This window comes from Lampetra fluviatilis, chromosome 27 (genome assembly GCF_964198595.1).
Source record: "Lampetra fluviatilis chromosome 27, kcLamFluv1.1, whole genome shotgun sequence".
Taxonomy (NCBI): domain Eukaryota; kingdom Metazoa; phylum Chordata; class Hyperoartia; order Petromyzontiformes; family Petromyzontidae; genus Lampetra; species Lampetra fluviatilis.
In genome coordinates, this window is record NC_136301.1 from 1,715,954 (window position 1) to 1,738,193 (window position 22,240).

The following is a 22,240-nucleotide window of genomic DNA, read 5'->3' on the forward strand; positions in this document are numbered from 1 at the left end:
CAGGATGAAATACCGCACACGCTGCAATATACCTAACCCATTTCGTCAAATAATCGTCATGTTTCGTGTTATAGTCTCTGAAAGCAATGAGTCACCCTTTCTTTCGCCTCACTTTTGGATCTCCTTTTGCGTACAATTTTTTTAAACGATTTCTTTTAAAATGTTATCGCCGCACGTTTACTCACAGTGAGCATCTCAACTTTTGTCGAACGTTGGGATGCAGTTTTCTGGCTAAATTCCGACGCGGGTTTTCATTTATCACGTGGGCACCGAGTCACTGTCCCTCGACGATTCAGGGGCAGACGACATCCGTGTGGCACGGATGGGGATAGAATATTCCCTATTCTTGTGTTGATTTATGTTTTGGCAAGTGCTGTTAACACACCACCCGGGTAATGTATTCCGCCCGCAGAAAACCGAGAGTTACCTCTGCTTGTTTCTTCCACATCTCAGAAAACGTGCAACGTTGGGCCAATGCTCGCGTGTAGTTATAACCGTTGTACCAACGTTGACCCAACGTTCCCTGTTGACTGGGATTATCATAATCATCATAGCACTAATTCCACATTTTATTATTTATATCCCACTTCATAGTTAACATCCTCGTCTTGGTTATCCTCAAACAAGTACCATTATCACCACAATCATCTCCTGAAACGCCATCGTCTAGATCGAAGCAATCGCCTCCATCATCTCAAGCTTTCACATCATTTTGACTATAATCACAATTATATATAAACTACTATATTATGACTTCCATCGTCGCAATTAGTTTTGACTAGAACGTAGTAGATTTCAACATCGTCATCACATGCTACCTATCATCATCGTCACTAATAACCTCACAGTCACCGTCAGTCGCCCTCTCCGCGTGCTAATAGTTTCTCTCTCTGTGCTCGTGTCTGTACCTCTGTACACCCCCTGTACTCCCCTTGTACTCTCCCTGTGTACTCTCTCCCCATCTACTCTCTCCTCATTTACTCTGATGAGCGTGCTATCCCTATGTACTCTCTCCCCCCCGTTTATTCTTTCCCGTGTACTCTACTCGTGTATTCCTTCCATGTACCCTCCCGTGCACACTCTCTCCCATCTACTTTCTCTCCACGTGTACTCTCTCTCCCCCCGTGTACTCTCTCCCATCTACTTTCTCTCCACGTGTACTCTCTCTCCCCCCGTGTACTCTTGCTGTGCACTCTCTCTCCCCGTGTACTCTCCACATGTACTCTCTCTCTCCCCGTGTACTCTCCACGTGCACTCTCTCCCCGTGAACTTTCCATGCCACTCTCTCTCTCCCCGTGTACTCTCCACGTGTACTCTTTCCCCCGTGTACTCTCCACGTGCACTCTCTCTCTCCCCGTGTACTCTCCACGTGTACTCTCTCTCTCCCCGTGTACTCTCCACGTGCACTCTCTCTCTCCCCGTGTACTCTCCACGTGTACTCTCTCTCTCCACGTAAACTCTCCACGTGCACTCTCTCTCCCCGTGTACTCTCCACGTGCACTCTCTCTCTCCCCGTGTACTCTCCACGTGCACTCTCTCTCTCCCCGTGTACTCTCCACGTGCACTCTCTTTCTCCCCGTGTACTCTCCACGTGCACTCTCTCTCTCCCCGTGTACTCTCCACGTGCACTCTCTCTCTCCCCGTGTACTCTCCACGTGTACTCTCTCTCTCCCCGTGTACTCTCCACGTGCACTCTCTCTCTCCCCGTGTACTCTCCACGTGCACTCTCTCTCTCCCCGTGTACTCTCCACGTGCACTCTCTCTCTCCCCGTGTACTCTCCACGTGCACTCTCTCTCTCCCCGTGTACTCTCCACGTGCACTCTCTCTCTCCCCGTGTACTCTCCACGTGTACTCTCTCTCTCCCCGTGTACTCTCCACGTGCACTCTCTCTCTCCCCGTGTACTCTCCACGTGTACTCTCTCTCTCCACGTAAACTCTCCACGTGCACTCTCTCTCCCCGTGTACTCTCCACGTGCACTCTCTCTCTCCCCGTGTACTCTCCACGTGCACTCTCTCTCCCCCCGCCCCCCCGTGTACTCTCCACGTGCACTCTCTCTCTCCCCGTGTACTCTCCACGTGTACTCTCTCTCTCCCCGTGTACTCTCCACGTGCACTCTCTCTCCCCGTGAACTTTCCACGTCACTCTCTCTCTCCCCGTGTACTCTCCACGTGCACTCTCTCTCTCCCCGTGTACTCTCCACGTGCACTCTCTCTCCCCCCGCCCCCCCGTGTACTCTCCACGTGCACTCTCTCTCTCCCCGTGTACTCTCCACGTGTACTCTCTCTCTCCCCGTGTACTCTCCACGTGCACTCTCTCTCTCCCCGTGTACTCTCCACGTGCACTCTCTCTCTCCCCGTGTACTCTCCACGTGCACTCTCTCTCTCCCCGTGTACTCTCCACGTGTACTCTCTCTCTCCCCGTGTACTCTCCACGTGCACTCTCTCTCTCCCCGTGTACTCTCCACGTGCACTCTCTCTCTCCCCGTGTACTCTCCACGTGTACTCTCCTCTCCCCCCGTGTGCTCCCCTGCACACAGCGTGACGACACTGAGAAAGTCGGGCCTCTCCGGTACTTCCCAGTCAACGGGACCTTTGACCCCATGTACTTCCCGTACTACGGCAAGAAGGCGCACGTGAGTACCGCGGTGGTTGTGGTGGTGGTGGTGGTTGTGGTGGTTGTTGATGGTAGTTGTGGTGGTGGTGGTGCCGGTGAACGACACGCAGCCCGTGGTTGTTGATGGTAGTTGTTGTGGTGGTGGTTGTGCCGGTGAACGACACGCAGCCCGTGGTTGTTGATGGTAGTTGTTGTGGTGGTGGTGGTGGTTGTGCCGGTGAACGACACGCAGCCCGTGGTTGTTGATGGTAGTTGTTGTGGTGGTGGTGGTGGTTGTGCCGGTGAACGACACGCAGCCCGTGGTTGTTGATGGTAGTTGTTGTGGTGGTGGTGGTGGTTGTGCCGGTGAAGTACACGCAGCCCGTGGTTGTTGATGGTGGTGGCTGTGATAATCGCTTGTCACATACAGCTCTCTTTGCCCACTACAGTAGAAAAAAATTGCTGTGGTTGTCCCACCTGATGACGGAAGCTTGTGTTGCCTCCGAAACGTCGTGATTTAGCTATTTTTATTTTATTTTCACCTACGTGACTTTACCGAAAGAACCAAAGAGTACGGTTGTGATGGTGTTGTGGAAGCGGGAGTAGAGCAATTAGTGCGCAGCGCTACGAACCCGGCTATCCGGACCTGAGTCTCCCCTAGGTCAACTCAGTTTCAAATGAGTACCTTTGTGCGATGTATAAACATCGCCACTGGGGAAACAATGGCGGCCGGACGTGGTGCTGGCCACCCGCCCCCTCGTGTGCCGTGCCAGGCCTTCATAGGTGCCACTCGCTAACGGCACTTGCGCCAACAGTCTGTGTAAAGCCATACGGGGATCTTTGTGTTTGGTCGCGGTTGTGCAGGTCAACTACACGCAGCCCGTGGTGGCGGTGCGGTTCATGAACGCGACGCGCGGGGAGGAACTGTCGGTGGAATGCTCCATCGCCGGCGTGAAACACGACAGCGATCGCGACCGCTTCCTGGGCAGGGTGACCTTCAGGGTGTTCATCCAGTGATCGCTCGCTCGCTCACACGCGCACGCACGATCGCCCACACGCTCACATGCAACGCTTGCTCATTCATGGTCACGCTCACTCAACTACATACACACAGAGGCTTGCTCGCCCACACGATTACACACTCACACTCGCTCCGCCAAGCTCAGCCACGCACGTACTCGTACATACACATGTGAAGACATCTTCATACATGCTCACCCATACACACCCATTCATATAATATAAATCATACGGGTGTGTCCCCATACACACCCTTACACACCCATACGCAAAAATACACCCCAAAGAAACCATATCTGGGTCCACCCATACACAGCAAGTTAAACGATATCTGGGTAAACCCATACACAGCGAGATTTTCCATGTCTGGGTACACCCATACACAGCGAGATTTACCATGTCTGGATACACCCATACACAGCGAGATAAACCGTGTCTGGGTACACCTATACACATCGAGATAAACCGTGTCTGGGTACACCCATACACAGCGAGATTTTCCATGTCTGGGTACACCTATACACAGCGAGATAAACCATGTCTGGGTACACCCATACACAGCGAGATTTTCCATGTCTGGGTACACCTATACACATCGAGATAAACCGTGTCTGGGTACACCTATACACAGTGAGATTTTCCATGTCTGGGTACACCTATACACAGCGAGATAAACCGTGTCTGGGTACACCCATACACAGTGAGATTTTCCATGTCTGGGTACACCTATACACAGCGAGATAAACCGTGTCTGGGTACACCTATACACAGTGAGATTTTCCATGTCTGGGTACACCTATACACATCGAGATAAACCGTGTCTGGGTACACCTATACACAGTGAGATTTTCCATGTCTGGGTACACCTATACACAGCGAGATAAACCGTGTCTGGGTACACCTATACACAGTGAGATTTTCCATGTCTGGGTACACCTATACACATCGAGATAAACCATGTCTGGGTACACCCATACACAGCGAGATAAACCGTGTCTGGGTAAACCCATACACATCGAGATAAACCGTGTCTGGGTAAACCCATACACAGCGAGATAAACCGTGTCTGGGTAAACCCATACACAGCGAGACAACCCATGTCTTTATACGCCCATACACACAGAGCTATGCACACACCGCTATAACGTCGTATCTGTATATACCTGAACACACAGACACACACACACCTATAAACCCCCACGCAGACACCCCCCCCCCCCCCCCAGTGCACAGCGCTAAGCAAACGCAGCAACACGTGCACACCACAATAGGCGCACACTCATGTCTGTACGCAAACACATCACCCCAGCCACACGCGCACCTAGGGGCCGTCCATAAATGACGTCACGCACCTGGGGGGGGGGGGGGTCAGACATTTGTGACGATGTGTGACGAGGGGGGGGGGGGTTTGAGAAATGTGACGTCACATCAAAATGCGCAACTTTAAATAAATATAGACAACACGTTCTACTTAATTAAATAGACTTTGTAATAAATGTTTTCTCCTACAACATCAGAGTGCAGCGCCACGTTAAATACGCACTACAATGACAATAGTTTAAAGCGATTTGAGCATGTTTTATTTGGGGGGGGGGGGGGAGAGAGCTTTGTGACGTCATATTTGAGGGGGGGTCTGAGTTTTTGTGACGCCGTGTGACGAGGGGGGGGGGGGGTCAAAAATCGTCAAAAATTGCGTGACGTCATTTATGGACGGCCCCCTACACACACACACATCGATAGACACACGCACACCAATGCACCTACCCAAATGCACACGCACACAAACACCAGTACACAAAGACAAAGGTCCCCTGTAGAGGCTTAACAGACTGTTGCGGCAAGTTCTGTTCGTGAGCTCCGATTAATCCCGGCACGGCACAACAAGGGAGGTGGGTGGTCAGGCACCGCAACCCTTTGCCTCCCCAAAAAGCTGATGTTTACACACCGTACCAGGTATTTAAGGCCGAGTTTACCTAGGGGAGGCCCAGGACCGGTTCAGAATACTCGCCACTGATGTTGGCCGTGAGCGGGAATGGAATGCGGTGGTCGCCAGGTTCGTAGCGCCGCGCACTGACCGCTACACGACATCTCCCACACACCAGCAAAGATGACCCCACTGAGCCTCCACACACCTGGGGCAAGTGCTGTTAGCGAGCACCGATGAAGGCCAGCACCACGCCCGACCGCCTTTGTCTCCCCAGCGGCGATGTTTACACACCGAACCATTTGATGCTGAGTCGACCTAGGGGGAGGCCCAGCAACAGTTCATCACTGGCGAATCCAACCCCGGGGATGGCCCGGGGTTTCGTAGCGCAGCTACTACACGACAGCTCCCCACGCACCGTCACACACACACACACCTCGACACACACACACCTCGACACACGCAGCACACAGACACACGCCGCTTCTAGCCAATCACAGGAGCGCGCTTCTCCCACACAATGCACGCCATCCAGCGTCAGGGCGGGGGGGGGGGAGTTTGCGCCCCCCCCCCCCCCCCCCGTACAATTAGACATCCGCGGAGTCGACCACTCACGCTGCACGTGACCACCCACATCTGCCCCCCCCCCCCCCTGTGTACAATAACATAAATCTGCGGAATCTACAACTCGCGTTTGCACGTGCCCACCCCTCTTCTGCACGCACACCCCCCGAACTCCGCACCAGCAACCCCAATGGGGAGGTTGGCACCGCGGAGCGAGCCAAAGCGAAATCGGCGGCAGACACCAGCGCAGCAGCGCACAACGCCACGAATCCTCGATCCGTCACGAATCCGCGATGACCGAAAGTCGCCCTTCGAGAGGCGTTCTCATCCACGACCGTTCTCAACTCAATCCGCCAAACACACACCCCCCCCCGACCCCAGCGAGCCGCCCGCACCGCCAGCGTGTCGGATGATGATAACGATGGTGGCGATTTCCAAATGCGACACGCTGTTGACGATGATGTACGTACTGTATGTTGAACTTCTTTCGCGCCGTACGTAGCCAGCCGCGCTTATCGGAGGTGCGGGGGAAGGACAACAAACTAAACGCACGAAGGAGTTCGAGAGAAATGAGTTTGTCAGTCTCGATGATGATTTAAAAGTGCATCACAGCTCCCAACGGCTTCCGAATATCGGAAGGAAGAGCGTTCCAGACGGCCACCGAAGCGCATCGGAAAGCGCCGCGCGAAGCCGGTGGCCGTCTTTGTTCGATGGCTACAGCCAAAAGCTGCTGCCGCTGCTGCTGCTGCTGCTGCTGCCAGGATGACCCGGAGTTCACGCGATGATGGTTTGGGCTCCTTGACGAGATCAGCGACTTGTGACCACACGTGTGGTCACACGTGTGACAACACTACTACGGAGGTTGTGGATTGTTGTGGCCGCTCTGTCGTGTCCCAGGCAGCCCGCCGCACCGCCCGCGGTGGCTAGGAGATGTTAACTCCCTCGCCTGGTATGCAAGGAGGCCGTGGGTTCCATCCCGACCCTGACGCCCGCGGTGTGTATATATATGTTTGGAGTTTGCGTGGTCACTCTACCCGTGGTCGCGTGGATTTGTTTTCCCTCCGGGTCCTCCGGGTTGTTCCCCGCCGCGTTTAGAATGCCACGCCATGCGTTTGGAGTATTGTGGCCGCTGTACATTTCCACACGGTGACGCTGACGCTGATGAGCCACTTCGTTGAGCGATATCATTTGTGGCCAGGTCGCTTCTGAGAAAGATCTGCACAGCGCAGTGGGATTTTGCCTGGTGAATAAACGCGTAGTGAGTACGAATGTGAGAGTAGTCAGTCCTTAGCCAGCACCGCGAATCCACAGTACCCGGGCACGGCTTCCGAGAGGCAACGAGATCGGGCGGAATAACGGGTGCTGATTTGGTCACGGGCGATGTTGTTTATTGAGTTGTTTATCTTTTAAGTTATTTATGAAGTCCATGTATTAAATGTATTTGTTTGTTGTTCTGCGCACCGTACCGCGAGTTCCATCGCCTGCTGCATAGCTCTAGAATTGTGCCTCGGATTGCCGCTACCGACACGATCATGACGGTGATGGTGGTAGTGGTGATTGGTGGTGGTCAATCACTCGCACGGCGCCGAAGGAGGTTACACTGCAGTGGAAGACGCGTAAGGGCGGATCAATAACGCCGAGGGCAAGATGCATCCACGATCGACCCACATTTTGCGATTTGAATCATTCAGAATCCACGTGCGAATTTGTCAACCGCTGTAAATGTCCACGTGATGATTAAGCCACTTCGTTGCGGTACCAATTGTCATAGCCAGGTCGCTTATAACAAACAAACAAAAAACATTATATAGCTGATCGGGCCTTACCTGGTAAAATAAAAATTAAAGGAAGTAAAAAATATTTTATTAAAAAAAATACTTTCTAAGTAACCGGATTTCCATGCCGAAGCGGGTTTGCGGTCACGTGAGCATCGAGTTGCTCATCCCCACGAGGAGCTTGGAAGGGATCTGGTGGACGAGCCGAAGCCCCGAGGCGCCAAGGTCGCCCGCGAAGGGCCGTGGCATTTGGCGAACACCGAGAGGAGTTGGCCGCTCCGCAAAGTCCCGGCGGCGGCGGCGGCGGCGGCGCGAGGCTAAAGTGGCGATTCCCATTGGAGCCAGGAGGAGAGAGAATTGAGCCAGAATTGAAACCCGATCGCGCCGTGCGTCATCCGCGGCATTCTCATCGCGCCCGTTCCATATCCCTACGAGGGGCCCACCTTTGTTTTAACAGCGCGCGTCCACGTGATTTAATGCCGCAATGATATTGCTTAGGATGTATTGTAATTGTTTCGTTAATCGTAAAGTTCCCCGTTGTAATCATCATTCCCGTTATTAATTATTATTACTCGCACAGACCCCTGCTGTAGTCATTGCGGTGTGTGTGTGTGCGGGGTCGTGATACGGTGGGGGTCGTGATACGAACGGGTCGCGTTTTGGATGTCGCTCTGCGCTGCGTAGCGAGGAGATTTGCGGTTTCACGATGACGGCGGCGGCGGCGACGATCCACGACCGTGGATACGCACGCACGGACATACGTGGAACTTCTTTCGCACCGCCACGTCACCGAACGTGATAATCCGATGTGCCGGGTGTATTGCGGATCGTGAATCGACGTTAATTTGTAATTGATTCGGCTCGGTCCGATCCGGCAAGCCAGCTCAAAGTTGATCGGGACAGCCCAACTTGAGAATGTCGATTCATTTGGCAAGCAATACGGCAGCTGGGATCGAGTAGTCGTGTGACATGCTCCCTTTCCCTTTGATTGGCCAACATCAGCAGGAGCGGTCGACACGAAACGTCCCGTCGAGTCGACACGGTCGTGTTCATCCCTTCGCGTGGGGGAGGAAACTCGCGCGAACCGCTTCACACGTCACTCGCCACTGGCGTTAGCCGTGGCCGGGACTCACCAACTCGCCGTTGAGTTCACAGCGCCACAGTGTGAACCGTCTCCTCTTGTCCAATGATCCCGTGAGCCTGTGTTCGTATTTCGTCTCCTTGTGCAAGGTATCTGTGAGTCCGTGATTCCATCTCGCTTGTAGAAGGTTCCGTAAGTCCGTGGCTCTTTCTCCTTGTGCAAGGTTTTTTTTTAAGAGTCCGTGATTCCATCTCCTTGTAGAAGGTCCTGTAATTCCGTGGCTCTATCTCCTTGTGCGAAGTTTCGTGAGTCCGTGTTTCATCCGTGAGCCCGTGTAACCGATCCGCGGGTGGTCTGTGGCATGACAATGAGAGGAGACGACGTGGGATGCATTTCACTGGAATTTTAAAACAATCCGAGCAGCCATCATTTGGAGAAATGCTTCTTCCCCGCCTGTCCGTAACCTGTGCCCCCCCCCCCTATTAACATCATTCGTGAGGCCACCGGGGGGCACTGGACACGGGCCCCCAAGGGATTACTTACCCACCCCCCCTCCCCCAAATGGTTAAAGTCGACGTGATTTGTCTGGTGAAGTCATAATTGTCATTTTAAGTTCTGTACAGGATTTATTTCGTTTCTCCCGATATTCAGTGGAGGTGCAGTCAAAAACCTCTCTGCTTTTTTTCCCATACCAAACTTGGGTGTACATTGTTTCCCTCCTCTGCCACTGAATATCGGCGGAAATTGCCCGTTCCCACCGACGGACAGATTATCGGCGTCGTCGTCATTTTTTCACGTCCTTTACACGAATGCCCAACCAAATCTGGCAACTCGTACGCGGCAGCCGATTCATATTGCCCAGCGCCGCTGCGTCGAACCCCGCACGTAGCGACTTGCGCATTGAGATAACGCGACACCAAATAGCGGAGCGAGCGAGCGAGATAAAGAATGAGCGAGTAAGCGAGTGAGTGAGAGAGAGAGAGTGAGAGGGAGAGAGAGAGTGAGAGTGGGAGAGAGAGAGAGAGGGAGCCACTCGAGGCCTTGTGGGGGCTACTGCCAGGGTGCCCGTCCGTCCTTCGTCTTCCAGCCCGGCCTCCATGCCGGGTGCCGCGTTGCGTGCCGAGAGCGGTGAGCTTCCGTGACTCGGCGCAGACCGTGGGGGGGGGGGGGGGGGGGACTGCTTGGCGCACGGGGTTTGGGATGGCACCAGGGTGCGGCGGTTACGCCGGTCGTACTCCTGATCTCACGGGAGATCTCTTATTGCGACCGGTGTTTTGAGAAGTGTGGTGGGGTTTTTTTTTTTGGTCGTCTTCGCCCAGTTTCGTTCAGATTTGTCGTGACCAGGTTCGGGGGCGATGGTGGAAATCCGTTCTTGAATTTGTCGCGAAGCAATGCGGTTGCGTTAAGAGGACGGTCGACGGAAGTGGATTTCGTAGAACTAGTTTCGAGAAATCGATGGATTTGGGGAGATCTGTTAAACGTAACCGCCGTTCACTTAAAAAAAAAATTCCACCGGACTTTATCCGCAAATGTGATGTAACGGGGTCATCGTGAGATGATGATGATGATGAATCCATTCGTAAATCTCGCGGTTACGCAGCGGCTCGCGGTTTGCGGGTATCAGGCGAGAAGCGCCGCTTGAGATCCGTGGATCGGAGTGACCACCGTTCAAATTCCTAGAGATCTCTTGAAGCGAACGCCATTGGCTCTTTTACATCGTTCGGAACTATTGCGGAGCAGCGCGTAGCGCCGCGTGTCAGAGAATAGTCCGCGGAAGTGGATATCGTAGAACTATAATTAGTTGATTTTTCGGTTAGATTGTGTCGGCATGTAAACCATTTTTAAATCAGGAGCTGTCCACCATCCGACAGAACCAATAAAATCAAGGTGTCACGTCACTTGGCCAAATACGCCACTCGATTTGTTTTTTTAGCAAAATGCAATGTTGCAAGGCACGCAAAGTTTTTGACAATCTTGTACGACGTTTCGCTGGGAGATTACATCCAGCATCATCAGGCATTAACGAAGCTCAGATTTCGCCAACGCCTACGCATGGAGACCGTAGAACTACTACATGAGATATCTCCCGAGATGGGGTGACGATCTATAAACCTCAGCGATCACAGTTGCGTTTGTGAGACACTTGAGAACCAAGTTGAATCACAACTCACTTGAGGTCTGTAGGTCTCTGTGAGTCTGTAGGTCCCTTCGTGAGTCTGGGTCTGTTTTCAAGTCACTTGAGAACAGGCGGTCGTGACCTGGATTCAAACCCAGAGACTTGGCAGTGCCGGCTCGGTGTATCTCAGAGCTTGAAGGTCGCTGTCGCTAACAGATCGCTATGAAAGTGAATTGAGGTCGCTATCGTTAATATCTCTGTGAAAGTGAATGGAGGTCAGGTTAGCTAAGAGATCTCTAGGAAAGTGAACGGAGGTCTCTGTAGCTAAGGGGCCATCCATTTAGTACGTACGCATGGAGGGGGGAGGGGGGTTAACTCAAATGCGTTTGCTTGCGTATGGGGGGCCTACTGACAATGTTCGTACGCATAGGAAACGGGGGGGGGGTGAAGCCTCGATAATAATGTGTCTACATTGGCCTTCAAATGAGTTAAGATAGTCCGGCGGTGGACTATCTGTTTGCTTAAAGACGTTAATATTAGTAATCCTTGATCGTTTCTGCGTCGATAAAAAATTGGCCGTTCGATAGGATTCGGGGGAGGTCAAGTTTTGACAGATTTTTCCGTACGTACTAAATGTATGGCCCCTAACATCTCTATGAAAGTGAACGGAGGTCGCTGTAGCTAAGATATCTCGATGAAAGTGAATTGAGGTCGCTGTGGATAAACAATCTCAATGAATGTGATTGGAGGTATCTGTAGCTAACATCTCTATGAAAGTGATTGGAGGTCTCTGTAGCTAACATCTTTATGAAAGTGAATGGAGGTCTCTGTAGCTAACATCTCTATGAAAGTGAATGGAGGTCTCTGTACCTAACATCTCTATGAAAGTGATTGGAGGTCTCTGTAGCTAACATCTCTATGGAAGTGATTGGAGGTCTCTGTAGCTAACATCTCTATGAAAGTGAATGGAGGTCTCTGTACCTAACATCTCTATGAAAGTGATTGGAGGTCTCTGTAGCTAACATCTCTATGGAAGTGAATGGAGGTCTCTGTAGCTAACATCTCTATGAAAGTGAATGGAGGTCTCTGTAGCTAACATCTCTATGAAAGTGAATGGAGGTCTCTGTAGCTAACATCTCTATGAAAGTGAATGGAGGTCTCTGTACCTAACATCTCTATGAAAGTGATTGGAGGTCTCTGTAGCTAACATCTCTATGGAAGTGAATGGAGGTCTCTGTAGCTAACATCTCTATGGAAGTGAATGGAGGTCTCTGTAGCTAACATCTCTATGGAAGTGATTGGAGGTCTCTGTAGCTAACATCTCTATGAAAGTGAATGGAGGTCTCTGTACCTAACATCTCTATGAAAGTGATTGGAGGTCTCTGTAGCTAACATCTCTATGGAAGTGAATGGAGGTCTCTGTAGCTAACATCTCTATGAAAGTGAATGGAGGTCTCTGTAGCTAACATCTCTATGAAAGTGAATGGAGGTCTCTGTAGCTAACATCTCTATGAAAGTGATTGGAGGTGTCATCCGCTAACACGTCTCGACGTATGGACTCCGGGGTTGAAGTCTCGTTAAGCCTCGGCGACATTTCCCTTTCGCGCTGCGCCGAGCCTCATGGCTCTGTTCTCAATGAGGGTCCCGCGACAGAGAATGTTTTTGGGTCGACTGTTGTTGTTGTTGTTTAGTGGTGGCTGGGGCCAGAGCGGCGTTCATTCTGGCCGTCCGATTGCCCCCCCCTCCCCCCAGCCCCGCCGCGTCGGTGAGAACCGACGATTTCACCATTCGCGTGGTGGGAACTTCGACTCTCCGGCACACGCAGCAGCGACGGCGTTGGACGTCACGTGGCCGAGCGCGGAGCTCCGCGTCGTTCCAACGCCCCCGTCCGCTGCGACGCGCGGTCCGGGGAAGCGACCGGATGCGGTCCGACGTCGCGTTTACACTTTGGCGGGGGGGGGCGGGGGTCGTTACGTGCCGCACGAGCCTGATGATTGCTACACACGCACACACGCACACACGTCGCGTCGTTAAGAGCAAGGGGGCTGTACAACGACACGCTGCACGGTGGATCAGCAGCCGTCGTTGCTATCGCGCTGTTAAATCATTTTAATGGGAATGGTTGGGGGGTGGTGGTGGTGGTGATGTTATGGCTCCCGCCATGGGAATATGGAATGTCCACCTCTTCCTTACCTCTCAGGACTGCTTCACTGGTTGAGGGGGATGTCGCGAGAACTGATGTTCGTATCGATGTCCTGGCCGCGGGAGTGGCTTCGCTCTGTATTTGAAGTCGGGATTTTGAGTCTGTGAGTCTGTGCAATCTAAAGTACGTATTTATATGCACGCGCCGATCCATATATAGATACCCCACTCGAATAATGGGGATATATTTTAGAACTACGATGCGATTTAATTCAGAGCCTAAACACGTTTTCCACGAATCTCGATACGTGAAACATCTTTCAGCACTTTCCCGATCCATGCCGGCGCGCTGCGCATCGCTTTCCAAACGTGCGATCGCCTGTCGCGAAGAACGTAGAGAGAGAGAGAAGTGGGGGGGGGGGGGGGGGGTCATCGTTGGAAGTCTGTGGGGTATCTGTAAATGGATCGGCCTCCGCAGTCGACGATGGAAGGGTCTAGCATAGAAGGCTAAAGATGACCAAATATCATCGCGACAAGAAGGAGCTGGCGAAAGTGTGTTCATGCATGTCTGGCATCATCGTTTCGTTTGCGCGTAAACTCCGCCGCCAAAGAAACAAAAATTGGGATGAATATATTTTTTAAATCCAGGAAAATCTGGAGAGAGAGAGAGAGATCTAAAGCAAATTATCCGCAACTTTGTGGGAAATCCCACACAGGCCAGAGCTGGCTTGCAGTGCACTCCACACGATACGTGTCACACGTTTTTGTCAAGGTGCGAGTCGTGGAGTGAATCTGGCTTTGAGAGTTTTTTCAGGCCAAGTATCAAAGTTTTGGGGCGTCGATGATGGTGGTGGTGGTGGTGATAAATCAAATCCACTGGACTTGCACGAGGACCGTGTAAGAGTTATCTCAGTGTAACAGAGGTCAATCTTTGCTGTCTTGTGTCCAGCCACTGACCTCCGTGACCCTGCCGGGCCCCTGACCTCTCGGCCGTGGCTCAGAGGACACGGGCTCGGTGAGTTGCATCAGCTGATGCGTCAGTGGAGATCTGAGTGGCTGCTACGCCTTCACAATACGTACACAAGTTGGCAGAAAGTCATCACGACCTGTACACGCATGCAGTATAGTACATGGTGGTCTACACACAGGCGCACAGAGCTGCACACACACTCGCGCGCACGCTCGTCTACAAAACACGCACGGTGAGCACGCCGTGACGCACAGATCTGATGGTACACGTTCACACACACACGCACAGCGGTGATACACGTTCACCCGGTCACGTTCATGCGCGCGTTGCACGCAACCCGCCGTTCAATCCACGCACGCAATCACCGGTACACGCGCGTTCGCACGCACACTCCGTCGTAGAAGCGGTAGACGCGCACCACACCGTGTCTGGTACCCATGCTAGGACGCACACACACACACACACCATCACGCTCCGTCGTCGGCAGCACTACAACGCATCCCCTCTGCCCCCCCCCCGTCCTCCTGCACGCACGGTGCTTGCCGCGAGCCCTCCTCTCGAGGTGTCGATGCTCGTCTCGTGCTCACGTTCCCGTGTCCCGCCCTTCCCTGCGCCCTTCCCTGCCACCGCCGCCGCAACGAGGACTCCCTTCGGCCCCCCTCCACCCCCCGTGCCGCGCGGTCCCTCCAACTCCTCGCTCTGCCACGCGGCAACCTCTGACACACCCTCCCGCCGTCCCTCGCCCGTTCGTCTCCCTGCGCGTTTAAAAACTTAAAAAAATATCGAAATATGCATGCAAGTGTAGAGTCCTCTTTCCCTGCCCTCCGGCCCAGTGCGTCGACGCAGCGTTCTCGTTTTTACGAAGATCGCCCGTCGCGTTTCAAGCGCGCACGCGGAGAACCGCGCACCGGCATCCCTCCATCACCCCCCACCCACACACACAGCTTCAGGAAGCCCCCGGCGCACGTCGTGTGCGAATCGCACGTGCTGAGCGATGCCACGTGGTGTGCGAATCGCACGTGGTGTGCGAATCGCACGTGGTGTGCGATACCACGTGGTGTGCGAATCGCACGTGGTGTGCGATATCACGTGGTGTGCGATACCACGTGCAATTCGCACGTGATGTGCGATGCCACGTGCGATGCGCCCACGTGGTGTGCGATGATTCCACGTGGTGTGCGCCCACGTGGTGTGCGATGATTCCACGTGGTGTGCGATGATTCCACGTGGTGTGCGAGCGACGGGGAAATGTCCGTGAAAAAATGGGGAACGAACTCCTCGATCATCTTTCATCTTTCACACCGCGACGACGGCGATGGCGACGATGATGACGACGACGATGTCCGTCAGCGCCGTGCGACGCCACCTAATTGATCGACAGGGTGACCTGGGCCGTGACCCGCGCGCGTCTGACCCCAACCCCACCGCGCCCCCCCCCTCCCAATCGCCGTGTGCGTGTCCCCGTATGTCCGACTCCTTGCAATAACGGCGGCTGGTTGTTGTTGTTGTTGTTTTATAACGATGATGCGCGTTACACCCGTCCATTACCATGCACGATTGAAACTGTCGGTGATTGAATTGAATGAATTAGTCGTTATACCTAAACTTAACCTAACCCTGGACATGCGATTAGCTTTGAGTGATGCTAAATAAACATTAATAACCACCGCGGACAGGCGTGTTTTTTTAAGTGTGCTGGTTGTTGTTCTTTGGCGGGTGGTGGTGGTGGCTATGCACGTGGCCTGCAATCCAGGACTGTGGAAGCGAGGCTTGGTGGACCACCACCACCACCACCACAAAGGTGCCCGTACCCTGGCTCGCCGGAAGAAGGCGATACAGCAAAGTATGGGATCGAGTGTTGCCCCGTCGCACCCGTGTGTTTTCGCCGGGTGCTCCGGTTTCCTCCCACATGTATAAACGCTCATTAAGTGGCGAAAAATATCTCGACGTGTAGAGGACTGCAGAGCTTGGGCAATTTTCGGCGCCTGCTCACCGCCCAGATTTTGCCTTCCCCACCAATTGTCTGTGGTTCCTCGGCGGTTGGGAGATGCAATTTGCATGAACGACGACGCTGCTGCTGCTGCCATGCAGAACTAAACATTATTCTTCTTGCAGACGCTTCCCATGTTGCCATTGTAGCCGGTCCGCCCGTCGTGAATCCTTTCAAGGGGGGGGGGGGACAGGCCGGCTAAATCGACAGCAACGATAAAAAATATAATAAAATGTTCGGAGACAAAGAGTAGAAGTGATTGCGCCGTGTTCCGTCCTCCGGAGAAGTGGGCGACTCCACAACAGATGAACGTCAGGGGTTTGTGAAACGGCAAAAAGTCCTCTTCAGAAGGGCGATCGCGTATCTGCAATGGCGATCAGAGAGACACCCTCCCACGTCACAACACCGCAGCTCAATTTCTCAGCACGAAATCCGCCCACATCTAAAATGGGGGCGAGCCTCGTGCTCGACTGTGCACGTGGGGCTCTGGGTCCAATCCCCGATCACCGTTGCCTTCACTTAAATATTCATTTTTTTAACGCAGTTGATCACCCGTAGCTATATGCATAGCTGTCAACCCACATGGTTTACTCCGTATTCTTGTACAGGGAAATTACATTTTCAGGTCCATACGGCGTACAGCCGTTTCAATACCGGCAACAACAAAACATCATACGGCCAAATTAAAAAGTCGTGGGGCGGCCTTTTCGTTTACTTTGGAGAGTAGCGATGCCGGAGCAGTCGACAAATTTGTTTATTGTTGTACATTTGTAATGACATGATGACACCTGCTGGCTGGGAAAGGGAAGCACGGGCACGGTTAAGACAACAGCCAATCAGAGAGGGAGAGGTATCTGGGGGCAAAGGTCATGGGCGGGGTTGGCCGAGATGCTCCGGGAACCTGCTCGAAGATTCCACGAGAGGGCGTGGCCAGAGGCGGAGCCTAGCCGCGTCTGGGGGGATAAAAGCAGGGGCAGACCCGGGGCTCGCGGTTCGTGTGTGGAGTCTTGGGACTGGACTGCGTCGCTGCTCGCCGTCATCTCTCTCCGTCGTCCGGCCACGTGGAAGATCTCCTGCGGGCTTCCATCGCCATCCTCGTCACGCCGCCAGCCAGCGGCGTAGCCGAGGGAGGGCGGTGGGACCGCGCCGAGTGATCGGCCGTGTGTGTGTAGCCAGTAGAGACGCTAATATCTAAGTGTTGTACTCAGAGTGAGAAAGATAAGGTTGGCCTGTGTTGTTCCCGTGTGAGAAATAAAAGTACCCTCTACACGACGTGTCGCGGAAGTCGCTCATTACACATTTACAACATGAGTGTGCATCCACGTATCAAGCAAGCATGCAAGATCACAGACAGTAGCATGATAGGTAGCATCATTGACACCAATTATCGAAATATAAACATAAAGGTTTTTGTTTAGTTACAATTTGTCTAGTTGTTTGTGTTTTTCCCTTTTAATTACTTTGTAGAATGAACGTTGAGATTTTTAAGGGCACGGGGTGACCAATAAGGTCTGAATTGGCCTGTAATAAGGTAGGCGCTGATAAGGGGTTGACAGGTATGCATGTGCAAAATGGTTCATTAGGTTATATGCTACAGAGTACACAATAATACATTTGATTCAGCACGGGTGAGCAGCTCACACCGGCTACACCATGGAGTCGGCTGCCCGGCTCACCCTCCTGCACTCCTGTGCAAGGCCCCTCCCTTCCCATCACCCCAGCCAGCGTCATGCCGATTCGTCACCCTTTCCATCTCATCTTCGCTCTGCCGCTGCTTCCTCTCCGTCTTAAACCTTTTCCGTTCCGAGACGTCTGCAAGTTGAAGGGTGGGCCCCATTCACCGCTGAATCTCGGAACGCGCAAGCGGTTAGCGTTAATAGTATTTAGAGGCACAACGCCGCTGTATTCAAAGATATTGTACTCCCCGCAGGGAACTGTAGCGACACGACCGCACTCTACGATAGCTGGCGCCAAGCTGTGCCCCATGCCCTCCCGCATGGCCTTAGCCTAATTTAATCCATACGTGCGCGTCATCGGAATGGAATCGGAAGAAAAAACTGATCTACGATTATGATCTTTCTCTCCTCACTCCGCAGCAGCAGTAGTCAATAAGCCATCATTAATGGGCCGGATGTTCCTTCAGGTGTCGCGATCCATCACCCCTAGCCAGGCCCACATCCTCAAGTGTGACCATCTTTGAGCACCAGGTTGAGGGTGGGCATCCCCACGTTCGGTCGGGGTTTTGTTCCGGATCTGCTTTTGACACTGGCATGGGAAGCCATCCAATATCCTTCGTGACCCCAGATGTTTTACGATGTCTTCACTTCTCGTCTTACCTCTCAAGAGTAATCGTTCTTACTTATTGCGTCTTGAGAATTGAATCCACCTGGAGAATTAACAGGACCAGTTCTGATATGACTGGTCACTGATGCTGGGCCTTGAACCAGGAATCGAGCTTGGACCGTGGGGTTGGTAGGGCAGTGCATACAAACCACTGCACCATCGCTGCCCAGACACGTATACAGCGTGACACACACACACGCAGCTGAGATCAGATGGTGAGTGCGGTGGTGGGCAAGTGAAAAACAACCACATCAACACCAAGGCGTTGTCGAAGCTCAGAAATTTATTGGTTGTTCAGGAGCTGGGAGGACCGGTGAGTGATGACATGCGCGTGTTTGTGACAGGTTACGCAGGGTGGAGTGGAGGAGGGATAAGACATATTTCTTAGCAGCTCAGTTGATGTTTTCCAAGCCCTGTGAGAAACACACACACACACAAGGGATCTGCCGTTCAGCTTTTTACAGACAGAAGGGGCAAGTGCCGTTCGCGAGCACCTCTTAAGGCCGGTACGCCACGTGACGGGGGATGGTGTGGCCAGCACCACGCCTGGCAACTTTTATCTCCCCGGTGCCGATGTTCGTCACGCACCAGGCTACTCATGCAAGGCTGAATTGATCTAGGGGAGGCCCAAACACCAGATGTCATCGCCACTGACGTTAGCTGTTCCCTGCAATTGAACACAAGTCACTGGCCTCGTAGTGCGGTGTGCGAGACAAAACGGTGGCTGTCACCGCTCAGCACAACCCAAGCAACGCATATATGTTGAACTTCTTATGCACCGTACGTAGCCAACCTTGCTAATCGGAAGTGCGGGGGAAGGAATATAAACTAAACACACAACAGCAGTTCTAAAGAAATTAGTTTTCGAGGCACGCACACATGCCCAAACGCCCAGACATGCATGCACGGCAAGGCCACACTGAATCTGACAGTGGTGATGGTGACAGAGATGACAGGATTGCAAGCGGCTGTTGTTTTTGATGGTGATGATGATGATGGCGATGATCATGGTGAAGGTGATTTTTGTTGCTAGTAGCAATTATGGTGATTATGATGGTGATGATAAAGATGGTGATATTGGTTTTGAAGATGATGATGATGACGATGCCAGTGCTGGTGGAAGCAATTGCGATGGTGGCAATGATGCTGACGATGGTGATGATTTATGGTGATGACGTTTATAACACTGACGATGGCGACTATAGCAATGGCAATGGCGAATTTATGGTGGCGATTATTTACGGTGACAGTGACGATAAAGATGCTGATGATTATTTATGATGATTCCGGTGGTGACTGTGGTGGTGGTGATGTTGACAATGGCGAGGGTGGTGATTATCGTGGTGATAATTGTGCGTGAATTTATGGTGTTGGCAGTGATGGTGATCTATGATGATGTTGACGGTGGTGACGGTGATGATGATGATCATGGTGGTGTTGACGATTTCATAGCTTCACGATGCACCGCGAGTCGGCGCTTATGATGATGTTGACGGTGGCGAGGGTGGTGATTATCGTGGTGATAATTGTGCGTGAATTTATGGTGTTGGCAGTGAAGGTGATCTATGATGATGTTGACGGTGGTGACGGTGATGATGATGATCATGGTGGTGTTGACGATTTCATAGCTTCACGATGCACCGCTAGTAGATGCTTATGTTGACGGTGGCGACAGTGATGATGATCATGGTGGTGTTGATATAATAGCTTCCCGATGCACCACTAGAAGCTGCGTATGATGATGTTGACGGTGTCGACAGCGAAGATGATGATCATGGTGGTGTTGATGATAGAATAGCTTCACCTTGCTCTGGTAGTAGGTGTTTGTCCCAGATATTCGCGCGTCCCTCTTGAGCATCATGAACCCGAAGGAGTCAGACACCACGCGCTTCTCCTGTCAAGACGGAGTTAAATTTTAACCCTTTACAACTAAGGCCAGCCTTGATGTACTGGCTCTGTCTGGCTATCTCGGGTGCCACGGTGGCTAGGAGATGTTAACTCCCTCGCCTGGTGTACAGGAAGTCGTGGGTTCGATCCCGACCAAATATACAGCCTGCTGCTGTATATTTGGAGTTTGCGTGTTCTCCCCGTGGACACGTGGATTTACATGCTCCTTTTCAGCAGAGCTATATGATAGCTCAACGAAGTGGCTCATCACGTGGAAATTTATCGCAGCCAAATGCTCTAAACGCGTGATGTTGATTCTAAATGTGGAGGGGAAAACCGGGGGACCCGGAGAAAAATCCACACACATACACAGCAGGCGTCAGGGTCGCGATCGAACCCACGACCTCCTGTACACCAGGCGAGGTAGTTAACATCTCCTAGCCACCGTGATGATGATGAGAGAGACACGCAAACTCCAAATCTACAGCAGCAGGCGTCCGGGTCGCGATGGAACCCACGACCTCCTGTACACCAGGCGAGGTAGTTAACATCTCCTAGCCATCGTGATGATGATGAGAGAGAGAGACACGCAAACTCCAAATCTACAGCAGCAGGCGTCCGGGTCGCGATGGAACCCACGACCTCCTGTACACCAGGCGAGGTAGTTAACATCTCCTAGCCATCGTGATGATGATGAGAGAGAGAGACACGCAAACTCCAAATCTACAGCAGCAGGCGTCCGGGTCGCGATGGAACCCACGACCTCCTGTACACCAGGCGAGGTAGTTAACATCTCCTAGCCACCGTGACGTCCTAATGGGCCAACGTGCGTGCACACTCCACTGCTGGATGAAGGCCTTTCCACGCCGTGCCGTGTGTGGGGGGGGGGGTTACACAAACTTGGCACGACCATGCCTAAACCATACTTGAACTCCGCTGGTCAGTGCGAGCTGGAGGCGGCGAGCATCGATAGCCGTGGGCTCAATAGATGTTCAGCACAACGACGCCTTTTGACTCCACTGCCCTCTGCTGACCAAGACGAAGGCCCCGCGGCGCGGCCTTGTTCAAGCCTCTCACGGTCACCCCAGTAAACAGGGCAGGACAGGGCACCATCCCCCCCCCCCCCACGGGGCCTTTAGCTGGGGCCTCATTCCGTCCGAATTCATCGTCAACAACAACAACATCATCATCGTCGTCATCGCCGCAGCCAACATCTGCCTCGAGCTGTCACGCTGCCACTTGTCCACACGATTTACCGCCGCCAGCCGCCGCTCACCTTCCACCCGCTGGACGCCCGCTGCAGGAACATGGTGGTGAATCCCGGCACCATGAGCGCGACGGTCATGACGGCCAGACCGGGCAGGATCTCGTACCACATGGCTCGCTGCTGCTGCTGTTGCCGCCGATGCTGCTGCTGTTGCCGCCGCTGTCTCTCCGTCGTCGAAAGCCGTCAAAGTCTCGCGTTCTCTACACCGCCCCCCCCCCTTGCAGTCACCTTCAACCCTCTACGACGTCATCCGGAACCACGCGGATGACGTCACACGGTGTAAACTGGATGACGTCACTCAGCGCAACGTGGATGACATCAGACGGCGCCAAGTGGATGACGTCATAGGGTGCCAATATCAATGAGGGGAACCCGGCCTCAGAGCTGTGGAGCTAAAACAAACCTCGCAGTGAGGGGGGGGGTGACGTAGGGCAGAAGCAAAATAAAAATGCGGTTTGGGGGTTATTTTTTTTCCTTCGTGGCTTTCCCACAACGATTTAGTTGTTATTGATGTCGCAAAGATAACAAAAAAGAGGGGAAAAAACTATTTCAATAATAAAAAAATAT

The 22,240-nt window shown here is 52.8% G+C and overlaps 2 protein-coding genes and 1 long non-coding RNA gene across 4 annotated transcripts in view; 2 read left to right on the forward strand and 1 right to left on the reverse strand.

The window, feature by feature from the left end:
• The window catches only part of LOC144942258 (sodium/potassium-transporting ATPase subunit beta-2-like), a 30,106-nt gene extending 24,905 nt beyond the window's left edge, over positions 1-5,201 (forward strand). Inside the window, exons 6-7 of the mRNA XM_078869004.1 lie at positions 2,539-2,634; positions 3,459-5,201. Coding sequence (XP_078725130.1) covers positions 2,539-2,634; positions 3,459-3,611 — 249 coding nt within the window. The 3' untranslated portion in view covers positions 3,612-5,201. The remainder of the gene's footprint in view (positions 1-2,538; positions 2,635-3,458) is intronic.
• A 6-nt stretch (positions 5,202-5,207) lies between these two features.
• On the forward strand, positions 5,208-15,852 carry LOC144942259 (uncharacterized). 2 transcript variants are annotated; one of them, XR_013639351.1, is made up of 2 exons: positions 5,208-12,267; positions 12,342-15,852. It is a non-coding gene; the product is annotated as an uncharacterized LOC144942259 (long non-coding RNA). The 2 variants fall into 2 exon arrangements; XR_013639352.1 differs by having other exon boundaries at positions 12,379-15,852.
• Positions 15,853-18,784: 2,932 nt separating this feature from the next.
• Positions 18,785-21,917, reverse strand: NDUFA1 (NADH:ubiquinone oxidoreductase subunit A1). Its single transcript, XM_078869365.1, has 3 exons — positions 21,683-21,917; positions 20,324-20,413; positions 18,785-18,932 (listed from the first exon to the last, which is right to left on the reverse strand). The coding sequence occupies exons 1-3, from the start codon at positions 21,782-21,784 to the stop codon at positions 18,912-18,914; spliced, it is 213 nt and encodes a 70-aa protein (XP_078725491.1). The 5' UTR covers positions 21,785-21,917; the 3' UTR covers positions 18,785-18,911.
• Positions 21,918-22,240: the final 323 nt, after the last annotated feature.